We start from the raw sequence: 19,226 nt of genomic DNA, 5'->3' as shown, positions 1-19,226 counted from the left end.
TCTAAGATGGTAGGGCTTATTACCTCAGTGGGTTATAGCTACTATCTTGAAGGTCAAACCACCTAATGTCAATGTTGATGATGTATATAAATGGTAGCCAGCTGCAGATGGCAGGTTTTCAATTAGAAGTGCTTATAATTTCCTAGTTAGACCTAATGTTGAAAGAGGTCCTTCTATTTAGGGTAAAATATGGAAATGGCATGTCTTGAAAAAGGTCAAGCATTTCTTTTGACAAATTGCACATCAGAAACTAGTCACAAATTCACTCAGAGTCAAGAGAAGATTGTCAAACACTTATCTTTGTCTTTTTGAGTATAGTTGCAAGGAAACTATTTTACATATTTTAAAACACTATGAGAGAGCTAGGATGGTGTGGTCTGATGTTTTAAGAACTAGCATCTCTAGTTTTTTTTTTTTTTTGGTTGGCAATTTACAAGTATGGCTCATGTGGAATACTAGATAGAATCCTTTAAGAAGAAAATTTGGCTCGTGGTCTTGGACAAGAGTCTTTGCAACGATCTGTTGGTTACTCCAGGCGTCTAGATGCAAGTTTTTTTTTTATGTGATTACATCTACAACTACAAATATGATACATAGGTGTAATTATCTGTTGATGGAAAATGTGATCAACCAAAAATTTCAGTATAAGATCTTCCTTGATATCACATTTCATGACCAATGCTGGGCACCTCCCACAACTAGAAGGGTACATGTCGATGTTGATGGATCAGTCCAACACTTACACAAAGCTGCATACAGTGGAGTGCTGCAAAATCATGATGGTGAGTGGATCATGGGCTTCCACTATGATCTGAGATATTGTTCTGTCATTAAGGCTTCATTAAGGCTGAATTACAAGCTATTAAATCTAGGTTGCTAGTTTCCCAGTAGCTTGGATTTTCGAGAATTAATTTACACTCAGATTCTTTGGATGCTCTAAATCTCCTAAGCTGAGATTCTTTGATGGATCATCCCCTAAGAAATCTTGTGCTAGAGATCCGAGAGCTACTGTAAAATGCAAGAGACGTTTAACTCTATTACTCTAACAGGGAGGCCATTATGTGCGCTGATTATATGGCAAAGAATGCTAATTCAGATATGCTTGGAATAGTACTGGTTCATTCCATCCTACAAGGATGTTTGGAAAGATTCCTTGAAGACCAAAAACGGTGTACTAGTTGAGTTTTTTTTTTTAAAGTAATATTTAGAACTTAGTTTCCATTTTTTTTTTACTTTCAAGCTTTTGCTTGCCTCTGTATCTCAAAAAAAAAAAAAAAGAGTGGAAGAATAGCAGTAGAGAGGGCATTAAAAAATTTTGAGAAACTGTCTTCCCTTAGTTTGCCTCCCTTCTCTCTAGACCTTCTACTCATCTGTTCCTTCTAATATTGCTGTTGATGTTTTAATTTGGTTGTAACTGGCTTGGCCGAACATGCCTTTATCTTAAGCTTTGCTAATTGATGAATATTTCCCATTGAATATCAGTTTTCCTTCATTATTTTCTGTAATCCTTGCCTATAAAGATTGGTGATCGTGACAATCGATTTCAATCAAAACTTTCTGTATTCTTAAGTAACTTTTGATGTTACAACATTCTCAAAACATTCACTCTTGAAGAAAACTCCCCATAGAAAATATTATTCTCACAATATTTAACATTACAACATCTTACCGTGAAGTAAAAGAAGTCATATAACTTTTCAATATACAAAGGCTATCATGGTATTATTCACTCAATAGTTGTATCTTTGTAATTATCTGCTACAAAAATATTTAACCTGAAAGATCCCACTTAATAATTATAAAAAAATAACATGTCATACTCTTTTTTGTAACCCAAAAAATGAAGTGTCAAAGTGTGAATATATGAAGGAGCAGATTGCTTCATTACAACATACACGGTGGAAAATTCTCTGATAGTAAATTACTAATTTGATCGTGTTTAATACAAGTAGTGAAACCATTTATAATAGAAAATGACCCTATTCACGAGACAACCATAGTAATTCACTCATTTGATTGTGTTTAAATTTGATTGCAATAAAAAAAAAATGAGACAACCATAATAATCATAACTAGAACGAGGGTCCATAGATGCTTTTATATTGCGCAGAATCAGTCTGAAAATTATCAGCCAGAGTCTACATGTGAGAGTGATATAGCATCATGTGCAGTTCAAGACAATCAGGCATAAAACAAGGAGAACCCCTAATATGCTCAAACAGAATATGTTTGACAAGACGGACACTCATAATATAATAATATATACAAAGATGCCATTTTGCAGTGATAAAACGAAACTCCGGTCACCAAAACGACACGCATGCAATATCATCTTAGCATTTGGTTAAGAAAGAACCCTCTCTGCATCTGCATCCTCCGCAATCTGAAGTGATGAAACCGCTTGAGCTGCAATGAGATCAGCAGAAAAGCCATCAGGCCCCCACCCTGCTTCCTTGTGCACCAGTTCTTTGTGCACATTCTTTTCAAAAGGTCCAAACGAGAAATACCAATTGCCATTCTCAGCACCACTCCACTCATAGCCATAGCTGCATCCGCCAGAGACCAACCCCATTCTTTCCACAGACCATGTGCCACCATCGAGATGAGGAAAGCAAGCACCTTTTCCGCCCAGGAAGAGGTCAAGATTACTATTGCAATTCCATGGCTTGCCTCTCCCTTCGTTCATAACTTTACAAGAATCATCAGTGTCTTCCCCAACTAGAACATGCAGAGCAACAGCCTCAGCAATTGCAGCCCCCTCTTCATCAAGTCTCTGTTGTTCTTCTTTCTTTTTCTGTTTCTTTTTCTCCAGCTCAGAAATGATGGCTGCAGAAGTAGCAAGTGCTTTTTCCAAGCGCCTCTTCTTCTTCTCAGCTTGTTTCAAACGATCTAACTCATCTTTTACTTGCTTCTTCTTTGCCTTCTTCACATGTTGCCCTTTATTGAATGCCAAGTTATCCATGGAAAATGCTACCTACTAACTAAGACTCGTGTGTTTTCCGAACTCCTTTTCTTCAAGAAAATTTCCTTTAAACTGTATACATTTCTGCAATACTTTTCCCCTGTTCCCCTAAACTCTTAAGCTAAACCTATTCTACCGAGTAAATGTCAAAACACTAAATTACTACACCCACTCAGGTCTGCAGGAATACCTCATTTTGCGAACTATGCAATCCCAAAAAGAGACAACCGGAGACAACAGCAGAGAAAACTCATAAGCACTAATAGATCCACCCCTTGGTCCCATTCTTCCTAACTTCCCACAACCCTTGCACTTACCCATCTTGCATACACCAAGAGAACTTCAAAATTATATGGATAAATCTGGATTTCCTCAACACAACCTGGTTCAAGTACACCCTTCTCAACTGCATTGGAAGAAGAAACAAATGACAAGTCAGTCATCAAAATCTGAAAATAAATGAAAACATTGCATTATTTACATCAATGGCAAGACACCACTAGCAGGTTGCCCAAGGATGCATGGAAGAGACTAGGTAAGGGGAGTACATAAAACACTGAAATGCAGGAATTAAATATCTCTGTTGAAATGAAATTCCCCTCACAATTCGACTTTCAAATTTAAAATTCATGTGTTAAAATGCAAAGCATAGAGCTGCAGAGGAAATGCACCAATAAAAAGAAAAATAAAATGCACACAACAAGATACAATTAACAAACAAGCACATAAGCAAGTGAAGACATAGACATGTAGTCAATAACTCAACCAAAAAACAGGGGGAAACTACTGATCACCATGAAAACAACCCTATCATAAAGGTTTGATAAATAATTTCTAAACAAAATTTGTCATTCGTTTCTTTTTAAGCATGAAGGTAAAATCCATTCGATAAGAAATAAAACAGAATAGATACGTAAGCAACATGACTGAACCTTTAATGGAAAGCAATCAACAGCACATTATTGAATCAAAAAAACCAGCACATCTAGTTCTCACTTTTCAATCCTTAGACCATCTAAACAACGAGTAAAGGAAAGAAATGGGTGGGAGGAATCACAAAGCAACAAATAGAGGCAAGCTAGACATGTATTCCCTCTTGTCCAAAATATAAGCAGTTTTCAGGAAAAATCAGCATACCAATAAAGTCCACATTCTCATAAAAACATATATTGTTTTCCTTTTTTTTTTTTTTTACCTCTGGTCCCAATTATCAATGCACTTCATGATGAGTGTAAAATAAATTTACATAAGGATCTAAATTAATAAATACAAGGGGTAAAATGGGGGGAAATTTTTCACATGCAATAGGTTGCTTATATTTTGAACCAACATTAGCTAAGAGAAAATGCTTACATTTTGAAGCGAAGGGAGTAAAAGTGGTAAATTGTCATCTTTGCCAGTCCTTAACAAATTTAATCACCTAAAAGCATTTCCATACTCTATTCTTCGTGTAAATCAGAATAAAGCCATAATAACCCAGGAAAAGATCATAACGAGTCTAATTAAGATGACTCTCACTTTTAAAAAAAAAATAAAATAAAACAATAACAACAACAACAACAACAGAAGCCTAACAACCTACATGCTATTTTCATACAGCACGCTGCTTGGTTCTAGTTGTCACCCAATCAAAAAAAGACTGATTGGTTCTAAGTCAGATAATGTGTCCCCTTGCTCTTTATGTATGGTACAATCTGAACACCCACCAGACTTAAGCCCATCAATCAATTATGTATAGCAATAGTGCTTTGGTATCTTCCAAGAAAACAACAGAAAAATAAAAAAAACTAAATTCGTACAATTCAATTTGCAAGCTCAGGTTAGTTTATCGAAAATAACCACGGCGCCTCTAACTAGATCCACCGATCAAAAGCCGCAAACGGATAAAACAATCCAATTAAAAACTCATTCTTCAAACAGATAAACCGCAAGATCTACTCGATCCAGAGCTACAAGAACATCAATACAGTTATGCAGAATTCAGCCCCAGATCTAAATATATAAAAAGTTTCAATACCCGGTTCATCCATCAAAAAGACATGTATAGCAAAATTATTACTATAAGAATAACTTAAAAAACCAATTGAAATAAAAAAAAAAAAGATAAATCAGACCTGCGGGAATGGCATAGAGGGGTAAAGGGCTAGACCTAGATATTTCAGTCCAGGTGAGAGCAAAATTGACGAGAAATGAGGTAGGAGATATATGGAATGGAAAAGCGTGGATCTGAGGAAAACGTAGTTGGGTTGAAAAAGGGATCGAAGGCAGTTGAGAGCTCTAGAGAGAGAGAAAACAGAAGAAGCGAGAAAGAGAGGGAGGAAGGAAGGAGAAGGCGGGGAAGAAATAACCGATAACGTGAGACAGGAAAGGGCAGTCGTGTAAAACACGAATTGGTGGTGACATGTGTCGCGCGATGTCTCAAACTAAGACAGCAGTTATGGGAGTCTCTGTCAGTTCTTGCGCTTCGATACTTGGCAAAACGTCAATGGATCTAAGCTTCAACGTGGCACTCAATTTATTGGGTCGTGGCGAGTGGTGACGGTTCGATTCTGCACCTCTTGCGTTGACGGTGAAACTGGAAAGGACGAGGCATTAAAAAAATTAGAAAACAAACTAATTAGGGAAAATTGGTATAGGCCTAGTTAAAATTAAAATTGCGCCCGAAAATAAGTAGATTGAAGTGCCAAATATATTATTTTATTTATAAAATAATTTGATCAAATGACCAAAATATCTCTCTATATTAACTAAAACTAATAGGAAAAATACACAAAATTTGATCGCTGGAGCTCTAACGACCTTTAACAGGAGCTCTGATTACTCTTTCAATAGGTGATAGTATGTTTGTTGAAGCTCTAAGTAGCCAATAAAGATTCACAAAAAAAAAAAAATCAATACCTCTTAATTACATGTAATTATCAAAGATCACATGCAAACTCAATAACCAAAGAGTGTAAAGATTTTGGCTTAAGGTGCAAAGCTTTATGCTTGAGTGCTTCAGTGCATCTAAAACATTATGCCAGAAATAAAAATTAATAGCTATCATAAATGAGTCATTCAAGCATTAATTAATCACTACTTTATGGGTTGACATATAGAAAACCTTCCCTTCAAAATAAAAGAATCAAACATTTAAAAAAGAACAAAAATAAAATTGAACAAAAATAAAGTTGGTCTTAATTGCACAGTTTTAGGAATTCTTTCAAGCTACCAAAGGTAAAAGAATTAAAAACCTTGTGCAAGAGTGATGAGATGAACTAAAATATTGTTTATGATCACATTTTATGAATTGTAGCATATGTTAGCAGTATGCATTCTTCATTCAGAACAAAAAAACAAACAACACATTAAAATTTATTGAAGTCTATTACACTACCTAAAAATGGTTTTGGCAACTCAATATTAGATGAAAATTTTCAATAGATTTTGGCAATGTATACCATTCTTAAAGAAAAATGGAGTTTTGACACCACCAATAAAGCTTGAACAAGAAATATCAAAAAAAAAATATCCACAGTCATTTTTTAAAAAAATCTTACTCAGTTCAAGGCTTAAAATTATATTCATATAACATCTAAATTGGCAATTTTGTTTGAATTCAAAAATGAATACAAAGAAATGCAATAAAAGTAAACAATTTTATTTTAATATTTTCAAAAATAATTATCTAACATTCCCTATCTCAAACAAGCTGTTCCAAATTTGTAGATAAAAAATCATAAAAAAAACACATTGATCATGATAAACTTTCAATGACAAGTGAAGGTGCAAGAAAAGATCAGTTGACAAAGGTGGTGAGAATATAGAATGGATTAGAAAACAATAGGTGATAAGCAATTATTTGTTCAATAGGGTTAATCTCAGTTATACTTCAAGATCCCCAGGGTAAAGATGAGGCCTCAATTTTGCAGCTGGCCTAACAAACCTTGCTTCATATGTAAAAGGACACTATTTGGTGTCAATTTTCATAACCAAGCATCAACAAGCTTTGCAAGGACAAAAGCCCCAAGCTAAGGCACAGCTAAAACCAACCATATCTTTATGAAAACACCAATTTCCATTGCATTCGGAGTAGAAAACAAAGAATATAAGCAGACACATAAGCAAGACACCAACAAAGAAGGTGTAGAAGTTGCGAGAAGAAGGGGAAGGTGCACCCATACCTTGTATTTCAAAGGATAAGGAAGGTGATGGTTGAAAACTAGATGAAGAGGAAATAGAAGCAATGGAACTGAAAGAAGAGGAAAAAGAGAATGAATGGTCGATGAGTGTGGTGAGAACCACTTCCTTAGTAGTGAGAAAGCAAAAAAAATGTTTGGCCGACATTAAAGTAACCTTGTAAAAGCTTACCTAGTAATTTTACAATGGAAGTCAATATCATCTCAACTCATGGGATAAGGTAGCATCTCAATTAAGGATTTATCTATAGTGACATCAGCAATGTGATGATAACCTGAATGAAGGGACACAACGTAAGGGAGGTGCTGACACAATGAGGAGTAGATAAGGCATGGGGGCATTTTGGTCAAATGAGAAACTAATTAAATGAATATAATAATAATAATTTTGGTTCTTCAATAACATTTGGTCCCTAGGACCAATTTTCATTTCAACTGAGTCTTTTTAACTAATTTTTCCTAGTTTCTATACTCAAAATTAGTTAATGTCGACATATAAATTGCCAAAAAAAATAAAATGAAAAGATTTTTTAAAAATAAAATGATACAATAAAATTTATTTATTATATAAATAAAGATAACATGAACTAAGGCAGAACTAGAATTTAGATTTGAGGGGCCAAGTTTTCTAATTTAATAAATATTATTAATTTAAGTAATTTAAAACTATTTAATTAAATACTAATAAAGAAAATTTTTAATATTTAAACTTGTATTCACAATTTTATAAAAGGCGATATACATATATATATGTTGGCATGAATCAAATAAAAAGTGAATGTTGATGTTTTTTCATATATGGTTTGTGGTTGGTATATATATATATACACACACATATATATATAGTTTGTTTATTTATTTAAAGAAAGAGGTGGAACTTGGCCTCGTCCGTCCATCATCAGCGTAGTTCCGCCCCGAACCAACACATTTGCCCCGAGTGATATCAAGTTTTCATAGCATCATGTGAAATTTATGCTTCGGTTTAATTGAACGTATGAATTGCCTTGGAAAAAACGCGGTTCTCGTTGAATGGAAGACAACTTAGTTGACGGCAAGGCATATACCGTATAATGTAGTATTAGAAAATCTAAAAATATAATGAATTAAAAAAATAAAGAAAAAAACTAAAGAAAATGATAAGGGAAACAATGTAAAAAGCAAGAGTGACATTGGCACCCGTCTCAAAAACTAATTCCTCAGTCGGTCCTTTCTGTGGAGAAAAAATCTTCAATGAACTATTTCCAAGGGAAGCGGGATTAAGTTTACAATCCATTTAATATTAGATTAAAAAGAATTTTTGTCCTTCAAATTATTTACTTAGAAGTATTCTAAATTTTCATATGATACAGTGACCAATAGTTGACTTAAAAATTATAAAAAAAATAATCTAAAAAATTACATATAAATACCTTATAAAAATTAATATTAATTAAATCTCCTAAATTACATATAAATAACAGAATATAAATGTTAATTTTTATCCACATAAAAAAATTAAAATATAATTTTGACCAACCAATATGTTAGAAATTTAATCAATATTAATTTTTTATAGGATATTTATTCACAATTTTATGAATTTTTTTTTGTAATTTTTAAATCATTTTTTATCATTTTTGGACCCTTAAAGTTAACTTTTTTGAAAAGCAATATACTAAAATTCTTTTTTGTAATTTTTAAATCATTTTTTATCATTCTTGGACCCTTAAATTTAACTTTTTTGAAAAGCAATATATTTAGTATATTATTTTTAAATGTTTAAAGGAAAATGACACCACATATAAGTATAAAATACCCAACATTCCAAAGCAAATAAACCCTAACCAAATAATTTAGAGATAAAAATATCTTTTAACCTTTTAACATTTAATAATCATTTCTCGTTTGTGTGATTGATTCTTCCATGTCCAATAAGTTTCCAATTAGATTTAAAACAGTCATCGAAAATTCCAATGAAATGTTAATATCAATTGTTTCAAGTATCCTTGCAATCACGCATAATCCTTGTGGGGTTCTTTGTTGAAACTATTTTTTCTCATATAGGAAAAAACTTTAATTAAGATATATATATATATCTCACTTTCACGAACATTTCCTGCAAATCTAATCACAAGAAAAATAACCAATTCCCGCAAAATTTTGATCAAGCCTGAGCTGACCGCACGACTCTGCACTCTTAAAGTCTAAACCTTTATCTAATTAACTATTACTGCACTGGAAAAAAAAAAAATGCTTTCCTCCAAAGGCATTTTTGTTGGGTCGTCTTACGAGCTTAAGTAGGCATATCAGCATATGACATATCCTATGAGTGCATAGAATTTAGCAACTTCAGAGCCAATGCTTCTTGCTCCTCCAACGTAACAGGCTTGGAGATGATACCCTCTTTTCCTCCTATGACTTCAGTACCTTTAGCGTCGACATCACTATCACCATCAAAATATATCTTACTCTTTTTATGCCTTCTATCTGCAGCTTGATCTCCTTCTGACCCAGAAATATCGTCGTCATCCTCTTCGGCAATTCTTTCCTTCCACTTCATCTTTTCCTTCATTTTCTTCTCTCTCCGACGCTGTTGTTGCACAAGCTTGTCTTCTTTGTCAACCTTCTTCAACTCCTCACGCATCTTTCTATAGTATTCAGCTTTTTGTTCTGCAGGAAGATGAGATTTTAATTTAATATATGGCGAAATAAACAAGATGGTCATTCTACATGCCTGAACATATAAACAAGTCGAGTAAACTCCGTGATATGAAGTGAAATCAAGACACATTAATATGAGAACCAAAGGAGGTATGGGCACAATCAGGTTTCTGGGAACAAAACAGTTCAGCAATCATATTACATATATATGGCATTACAATCAAATCAACTATTAACAGATATTGTAGTTTTGTCTCAGTCAGTGGAAAGCTGCTTATATTACTACAGAGATTTGTTCTCCCACATCTGAGTCTCATCCACCGTTTTTTTTTTTTTTCTTGTTAAGTCCAATGTTTGGCAGTTAATGTCATATTCACAGAAAAGGGAGGAGAAAGAACGCATACTAGCTCAATATGATCTAGGCCTATCTTCTAGCACCTATATTTCCTCTGTTTAATTAAACATCCAACAGAAAAGGATCAAGATCAATAGGTGATAAACAAGCTAGTGTCGTCAATCATCAAGATTCAAGATTATACAACTAGAATGAGATGTCTGACAATCATAGCCTTCAGCAAATATGACAGACATATAACCATGCAGCATTGTTCCTATTAGTCTACCTTTAATTTGCAATTGCAGAGAAGGGACATACCTGGATCCAGCAGCAGTGTTTCCTTGCCAATTTGTGTATCAGCAATCCTAGCTAGTGGAGGTAGAGCATTACCTTCATCATCAAATACAACTCTAGTCCCCATAGGTCTATGAATGTTGATCTTGAGCTTCTTTTTCTTTGAAACACGCGTTGGTGGTCTACGAAGTAAGTCGCAAAATCAAATAAGTTGGTTGTACAAACCAAAAGAAAACACACTAACAGGAAATATCAGAACCCATCTACCAAACAATAATTTTGACAAGCCATCCTAATTTATGTATGCAAGCTCAAATAGTCCATTTCATCCCAAATAAAGAACCATTGTCAACCATCTATTTGTGCATGTAGAATATGATGCAATAATTTACAAAGGAATCTAAATTTTCACTATTTCTGTAACGCGTAGATTATGTGAAGATACATACATGACATCTACAATTTCATGTGCTTTCCCTTCCCCTTCATCAGAGGAATTGTCCGGCAAAAGAAGGCCTTTTTCCTCTTCCTCAGGACCATTAACGTCCAGATTCTCTCCTGGAACCTCCAATGCAATTTCTCTGTGAGAATCTTTCGGTTCCGGTAAAATTGGTTTTGTTGACGCAGCTTTAGATGTAATTTTTTGGTTAAGAAATCGGGTTTTTGGGGTCATGGGCAGACCTAATGATGCTGAATATTCATCAATAGGCAATTTCATAAGATCAAAGATTTCTTTATCCTTCTGGATATGAATGGATCTCAAATATGTTATGAAGGCCCTTTTTGCCCATTGCTGGAGATCAGGGTACTTGACCAGTAATGCTGCTAACAAACCAGAAACTGGTTGCAGTCGTTCCTTCCTAGGCTGAAAAAAAAAATCAGCAGTTTGAAAGGATGTTAGCAAAGCTAGATGAAATGCGATGTCAATAGTAAATCATAACAAATACAAAAATATAGAATCCTTTGAAAATGGCATCTATGCAATTGCTTAGGTGCAGTGGCAGTATCAGTGATGGGTGGTTATTTATAAATAAGGGATTAAAACATCAATTAACACTAAATTCAGCAATATTTTTTATTACTATTTCTTTCATTGTTTTAGGCATGTGATTTCCACTTCCATTTTCAGACCTTCAGTTGAAGACTATACATTTAGTCTCAACAATGAAATGAAAAATCTCTATGCTTTTCGGGTACAGGAAAAAATGGAAAAAAAAAACACGGTAGGGGGGATTCAACTGTCAACTCCCAGTTCATAGTCTCTCTCTGCTTCCTGACGTCCTTTATATAACATACAGGAGCAGTTAGTTAGTAACCTCTAGTAACTAATTCAGTGGTAATCTAGTGTTCCCATAACATACTCATCTCCCTCTCTCCCCCCCCCCCCAATTTCCTCTATTCCTCTCTACCTCATCTCACCTCTCCTGTTTGTCCTACGAGTGCACCATTATTCACTGCTTTTGACTTACCTATGATCACTGAACCCAAGATGTAATCATTCCACAATGACCATCACCCATGAATCAATCTAATAACCCTAAAACATCTGCAAGAGAAGACCACACATGCCAATTGATTTCTCAGTGTTTCACCCTTGATGCAGGAAGCATGACAATGTGTGCCTCTGAATTTTGTGGTTTTTGACATGTTTTTGTCCTGCCCATTTTGCAGCCTCATAACAGTGTTTTTGAAAATCAATGTTACTCTAATTAATAATCCAAAGTTGTGACGCCACTGGCACAGAACCATGACCATATGTGTGTCAGAATTTTGTCATTTTGACACGTTTTTTGCCCATTTTGCAAGCTCATAGCAGCGATCATGAGATTCAATGTTACTCTAATAAACCCAATGGAGAATCCCAATACAAGACATAAAAATCACAAGATGTACAAGCTACCTCCTACATGGACCTCACATGTACTAATAAGAAACTCAATGATATAATAAAATAGTCACAAGTATTATTATATTTTGTTCTCAGAAGGCTTAGGTATTGTTTGATTTTAATTCTACTTGTTATTATATGCATGAATATACTTTCCTGGTAGTAAGTCCTATTAGTGAGATGTCTTTGATTGATCAATTGTATAAAACTTCTAGTATTGACAAAGGGCGGAGAATTTCTTGATGATTTTCCATGAGTTCCTATAAAGTTTGTTTAACAAAATTGTTATAGAATAAGTGTGATTAAGAATTATAGAGATCAATTGAATCATTATTTTGATGAGAAATTCATAATTTTGAAATGCCAAACTTTAGGCTAAGATCAAGGCATGAAGAATAGAGAAGAAATTTAAACTTTTGACTCATAATGATGGTTCAAATGTATTTGTTGGGGGCTTTTTTAAGTAAGTGAATAACATCCCAATCGATTAAATTATTAGCAAATTACCTTTTGTCAAAATATTATTTTCAATAATTTTCAATTATTAATATGTATTTCCCCTTCACAGATTACTTTTGTTAATTAAACTATTTTACCTTTTGAAGTCATAACATACACTCATAAGATTGACAAAAATGCTTTTACAACTTCTAGTACTCATCTATTTGATGAAGACAATAATGGAAATTGGTGAAAAAGTTCATGTAACATTAGTTGAGAATTTTCACATTCAGAAGGATTGATGTTTTAAATTATTCATGCAAGTTTGATATTGAGAAGAGAAAATTTTATTTGGATAATAATTATCTTCTTGTATGTTTGAAAATTGATTTTTAAAGGACTATAAGCAAAACACTAGTTACTAACAATAATTTCATTAGTCCTTGACATGCCATGGTTATGACTAGCTAGTTTGACTTTCATAAGCATTGCACTCACATTTATCATTTGTGAGTCGTGCACCTGCATTTGATTTTCGTGACTTCAAGCCGCATTTAGTATAAGCTTGCCATAACTATTGTCAATTGTGACATGATTCAGAGGTAACCCCCATACTCTCCCACTTCCTTGCCCACATTCAAGTGCTGTGCTGTCCTAAAATGACACTTTCCCATTACTTTCCCCAATTCTAGACCATCTGCTACTCTTACCGTAAATAAATTGCAGCTGTCAGCATGAAATAATAGTCTATGATAGGGCAGGGCACTCTATGGCTGCCAGCAATTAGAGGTTCGGCAGAAGCTACCATAACTTCACTGAACATAGCAAGAATAATGAAGCAAATGCGAAGGACAAATGGCTGCTATAGTGCTGTGTGAAGAAGAAAGATACAAGGAGGATTCTTCTGAAAGGGATGATTGATGGAGGACTTAGACACGATCCAGGTCTAAGTTCATCTTATGCAAACACAATTTTGCAGAAAAAGAACAGCAAATACAATCATGGCACAGAGTCAATAGTACCAAAGTGGCACTATAGGCTAAGGCTCGAGCTCATCAAGTACTGAATTAAGTTTCAAAGAGCTGTAATGTCAAGTTGGATCCCGATGAAGATATCACTTTTTATGACTCTTGTCAGTTTGGAAAACTACACACTTTTACCTTTTAAATTTTCACAAAGTTAAATTAGAGTTAAGTTAGACTGACTTGTGGAGAACACCATCAATTCCATCAACCAATGGATTCTAGTTCTAAGTGTACTTTGTCGATGACTATAGCCAGATTACTTGGCTGCATCAATTGACATAAAGGTGAAACACTAGATGTAGTTATCACCTATAAGAAACAAGCCAAAAATCAATTCCATACGGGGAAAATTTACAAAGTGATGGGGATTGTAAACATCAAAGTTTCTCCAAGCTAGTACATGATCAGGTATTCTATTTCATTATTCATGCCCTCATACTTCTCAGCTAAACAGTGCACCAAAAGGGGGAGACAGGCATGTTACAGAAATGTTGATTAGGCATTCTTTTTCATTTCAAGTTGTATAAGAGGCATCCTAATTTATATGGATAACATCATAATAGTTTGGAATGATTTCTACAGCATGAGCTCTTTCATTCACAATCACAAGAATATGGGTCAAATATATGGTTTCCTAAGTATAGAAGCCTACAGGGATGCAAAAGCTCTCTATCTGAGCCATAAGAATTACGTATTAACATGCTGGAAGTTTTTTAGATGTGCTTCTCCATACCCAACCGCTAGTGCAGCTTGTAAGTCTCTTTTAGCCTGCAGGTCTTGCACTAAATCCAAATATAAATCTCTAGCTCTACTTGCAACTGAATTAGCATGAATACAGCCCCTTCTAAATGAGACTAGTTTTATTATACTTCGAACAAAAGTAATACGGTGCAATAGTATGAGTTGTCATAGCTTTTGGCAGCCAACCTAGTGTACTCGCAAGAACTAAACATATTAAACTAGACGTTCAATATCCAAGATAGGGTACTAGCAAAACAATCAGCAATTTCACATCATCCTCAGGTTGAATAAACAGAAAATAATTTCACAAAGGCCCTCGCTCCATGTAATGGTACCAAAGAGACAATCTTGGGGTCTCTCTATCACCCTCTTGCTTGAGAGAGGGTGTTAAGACAGATGGATGGTCTAGCTGTACCTTAAAGTGTGTGCGCGCTACTTTGTGCATTCTGTTATTCTAGTAGTGTATTATTAGTGTGCATAATCTGTTATTTAGCACATGTTGGATATGCTCATCAGCCAAACTAATGGCACCCACACACTGGAATCTCTAAAACTAACCTCAATACATCGTTATATAATGCTGTTGACGTGAATGAAGAGCTGCTGCAATGTTCTCCTGGGGCGTTGTATATGCTATTTTGTGTTATCTACTGTCCCATTCATCTATTTCAATGTTGACTGTTGATATTTGTAATAATTTGTGAATCAGTGATTAAATCACAACTAAGGTTAAATTTAGGAATAGGCTTTACACGTGTTGCTTTTAGTTTCGTTTAGGTTATGCGCTTCACATTCAGTTCTAGAAATTTTATAAGAACATAAAGACACATCCTCTCCCTTTTTCCCCTTTTTTCCTCTATTTCTCTCTACCTCTTCTCCCCTTCTGCAGTTGATGTCAGAATCATAGGCGAATAGATGATTTACAAAGCAAGAATAGCATACCTTATTAAGATGTACTGGAACTTTAGCTGCTTCTAAATTTTCAAGCATTTTCATCTCTGAAGGCATCAAAAATAAAACTGACCTACCCCCAGACTTGTAGCGAGCAGTTCTGCCAACTCTGTGTATGTAAGATGCTACATTTTCAGGACAATCCACCTACAGATATAAGACAGAAGGTCAGCCTCCAGCTATAAAACAAACTTCTTCCTTCCTCCACCCACTCAAAAAAGGCAGAAAAATGGGCCAGTAACAAGAGACTTACCTGAACAACCCAGTCAACCGCCTTATTAAAATCAAGCCCTCTTGCAGCCACATCAGTTGACAAGAGTATTGACCGCTTCTCACAAAACTCAGAATATATTGCCATTCTTCTTTCCTGCTTCATCCTCCCATGAAGGCATTTCAAGGGTATGCCAGGGCGAAGTTTCTTAAATGCTTCAAAAACAAATTTTACCTGAAAACAGGAGATGATTGTTATGATAGAAATTGAAAAGAATAAAAATTTTCTCAAAAAACACTGATGAAAGAAAATCTAACACAAAACAATTAGATTCAAACAAATTACCTGTTTACAGCTAGAGAGAAAGACAAGTATTTTGGAGTTAAGATGGGACTTTATGAAACTCCACAGCATATCTAACTTTTGGTCCAGAGGAACAATCATCACAAGCTGTCTCAAGAGAGTAGGGGTGGCAGTCACAGACTCTTGATGGACACTCAGATACTCTGGGTCCTTTAAACTTAGTCTTGCAAGAACTTCAACAGACTTAGTTTGAGTTGCTGAGAAGAGTAGGGTTTGTCTATGCTTAGGAAGCTGTGATATTATCGCATTTAGTTCCTTCTTAAATCCACTGTCAAGAATCCGATCTGCCTCATCTAGCACCAACACCTGGATACTAACAAACGTTATCCACCCAATCATGATCTACATTGGACAGAATATGCTAATCTGTCTCTGTGAGCAAATATTAGGGCCGTGGCCGGGGCTGGGGGGCTAATTTATCAAATTTGAATTGAATAATAATAATTAAAGTGACACTACTAATCAATATGGTTTTAAGTAGATTTTGCAATAGAATTTAAATTGTCAAGAAATATAGGATCCAGCACCAGAAAAGACATATAGAACTAACGCTTGAGATGATAAATTAATGTTCATATAATTCTCATTTGCATTTTTTCCCCAGAATTTCCTCAAGAATTTGGATCATTTAATCCATGGAAAAAAAATAAGAATTATATAATAACCTGAATCTGTGAACAATCAAAGTTTGGGGTTTCATCCATGTGTTGTAGAAGGCGACCAGGTGTGCAGATCAAAATGTTCAGCTCATTTACGCGTTCTTTCTCAACATTAATTTCCTTTCGACCACCAATCAGCAGGCCAGCACTGAAAATATGGTGCTTACCAACGCTTTTTAAAACATCAAAGAGTTGACCAGCTAATTCTCTTGTAGGGGATATGATGATGCTGCCTACCCCATCTTCAGGCCCCCATTTCTCTCTATATAACTTTTCCAAGACCTGTCATTGACAATAAAGTGCATAAATGAAGAGAATAAAATGCTTCCTTAGTTTTATTTAGGAAATTCAGCAGAAGATTAATAGCTTCTTCCCCAGAAAATGCTTTTACTAGATAAGCATAATACCTAAAATCATTCAGAGGACAAAATGAAGAACCCACAATTATTGGTGAAATTACAATAGCCTTGGTAGGAGAAGACTTGTACATATTTCAACTGTCAATGACACTGTAATTGCAGTGAGGTTTTCACAGCACAGAATTAGCGTCACTAAAAGTACCCAAACAATTTGAAAACACCAGTCATTTCGTCCTGTTTTCTTCTTATGCTACTTTCTTGCCATAGCCATACCCAGCAAAAATCATAATATGACATGTCATCTAAAACATTCTGGTTTATACAACTATTACCAAATATGACATGTCACATGGAGAACAAGAAACTAAAGCAAAAGGATACTTTCTAACTGCTTCAGGCACTAGGAGCTTGGGAATCTTATTATACACAATGATACAATCATGCTAGCTAACTAATAAAAATCAAACTTCTCCTACAACCTCTTATTCGATTAGACAAAATAAGCTATGCAAGCCTGCATCAAGTAAAACCAATTAAACAATTGCATAAAAAATTGATTACTATTTCCTGTATAAAAAAAAAATGATTACTATTTCCTTTGATTGGATACACCTTTCAGCAAATCCATTGGAAGCAGAAACTTTTTGCGTTTGTGAAAGAACTAGAATGGGAAAGATATGTTGATGTTTAAATCACAGTACTCCTACTTTAAAAAATAATAATAATAAAAGGATAAGAAACTTTTGGTTTAAGCTACCCTTACCGGAATAATGAAAGCCAAGGTTTTTCCAGACCCAGTTTTTGATGCACCCAAAATATCTCGCCCGCAAAGCGCATGGGGCAAAGAAGCCCTTTGGATATCGGTCATCTTAACAAACTTAGCTTCTAACAATCCATCCTTGGTTTTCTTGGAAATTGGCAATTGGTCAAACCTCGTGACACCCACATAACGCGAAAATGTATTGCCATCAATGCGACCTACAGGGTCCTTGGAGGATAAAGGGGCAAATGACATAGGGTTACATCCGGAGTCCGGTTTCTGGGATTGAATCCATGAGTCCAAAAGCTTTATCTCATCTTCCTCTGCAAGCCGTTGCTGCTTGTGGAAGTCCCTTGATCTCGGTTTTCGCATTGCTAGGAACCTGAGGACTGAGGAGAATGCAGGTGATTAGGCTCAATGAAACTTGCAGAGCCAGGAAGATAGCTCCTTGTGGGGAAGAGACAAATAAAAGCAAAGTTATGGACACAGGGAGATAAAAAAGCAATCATTTGACGCTAATTCCACCTTAAATATGGGTTTCTTGCTTAGTAAAAGAACTCAAAATCAATGTCACCAAAATAGCTAAACAAGAAGAAGAAAACAAAAACTTAGAATCAATTTTCACTTATAAGTATTACTTATAAATGTGCTTCAGTATCACCTAAATAAGTTGTTATTTATCACAAGCAACAGCTCAGGACTGAAAATATAAAGAATCAATATGCTTCTGCTAGCTCGGAGGAACAGATAGCTGGTGTCTAAATAGTGCCTTGCCCCAAAAGCCACGCACTCAACAGACCGTTTGTGGGAACGGCGAAAGTGTTAGGCCTTAGCCCTTAGGGTACTAACCAGAGGAGGCGGGGAGTGAAGTTGTGGATTAGACGAGTCAATTCGTCCTCTGTCGCGAGCTACACGCACAGACTGCCCGAGTCGTGGAGGAGTGATGCGAAGTCTAGAGGTGCGAATGACTCGGAGGGAGGATGGGGATTTGGGAGTTTACGTTCAGGCTCCGTTGTCTGCGGCGGCCAACAAGTGGGGAAAAAACCGAGAACAAAAAACGGGAATTTGATGGGTTGAACCAACATTCAACATTTTAATTTTTATAAAAATTGGGATTATGAGAAATTGAGAATCCAGCCCAATGGATCCTAAGAATTGTGGCATGCCCCTGATTTCCAATCCTATAGGGGATAAGACTCAATAAGACTCAGATTTCTCTTTAACTGTCCATAGCATTAGCCCGTGGATGCCTCATATTCTTGAACTTATTTTAATAGCGACCCAGTTTACTCATGATATTTTGAACCAATTAACTTATGTCAATCAATCTTAATCCCAAAAAAAAAAAAAACACCTTCGCCAATCAAGCGTTAGATTAAAAATAGGAAAGTGTAGTTTATCAAAAAAAATAGAAAAA

The 19,226-nt window shown here is 35.2% G+C and overlaps 2 protein-coding genes and 1 long non-coding RNA gene across 3 annotated transcripts; all 3 read right to left on the bottom strand.

Annotated features, from left to right (window-relative positions):
- Nucleotides 1–2,063: 2,063 nt before the first annotated feature.
- Nucleotides 2,064–3,127, bottom strand: LOC129293960 (uncharacterized). Its single transcript, XM_054932113.1, has one exon. The coding sequence runs from the start codon at nucleotides 2,960–2,962 to the stop codon at nucleotides 2,345–2,347; it is 618 nt and encodes a 205-aa protein (XP_054788088.1). The 5' UTR covers nucleotides 2,963–3,127; the 3' UTR covers nucleotides 2,064–2,344.
- Nucleotides 3,128–3,344: 217 nt separating this feature from the next.
- LOC129293961 (uncharacterized) lies at nucleotides 3,345–5,430 on the bottom strand. Its single transcript, XR_008589244.1, has 4 exons — nucleotides 5,077–5,430; nucleotides 4,762–4,911; nucleotides 4,545–4,656; nucleotides 3,345–3,368 (listed from the first exon to the last, which is right to left on the bottom strand). It is a non-coding gene; the product is annotated as an uncharacterized LOC129293961 (long non-coding RNA).
- A 3,636-nt stretch (nucleotides 5,431–9,066) lies between these two features.
- On the bottom strand, nucleotides 9,067–18,983 carry LOC129292918 (DEAD-box ATP-dependent RNA helicase 32). Its single transcript, XM_054930618.1, has 9 exons — nucleotides 18,659–18,983; nucleotides 17,813–18,198; nucleotides 16,697–16,972; nucleotides 16,014–16,337; nucleotides 15,711–15,902; nucleotides 15,449–15,604; nucleotides 10,861–11,276; nucleotides 10,436–10,593; nucleotides 9,067–9,789 (listed from the first exon to the last, which is right to left on the bottom strand). The coding sequence occupies exons 2-9, from the start codon at nucleotides 18,179–18,181 to the stop codon at nucleotides 9,443–9,445; spliced, it is 2,238 nt and encodes a 745-aa protein (XP_054786593.1). The 5' UTR covers nucleotides 18,182–18,198; nucleotides 18,659–18,983; the 3' UTR covers nucleotides 9,067–9,442.
- Nucleotides 18,984–19,226: the final 243 nt, after the last annotated feature.

This window comes from Prosopis cineraria, unplaced genomic scaffold, assembly GCF_029017545.1.
Source record: "Prosopis cineraria cultivar Desert tree isolate PC_DT_omini unplaced genomic scaffold, ASM2901754v1 PC14, whole genome shotgun sequence".
NCBI lineage: Eukaryota > Viridiplantae > Streptophyta > Magnoliopsida > Fabales > Fabaceae > Prosopis > Prosopis cineraria.
This window is presented reverse-complemented; position numbering and strand designations above follow the sequence as displayed.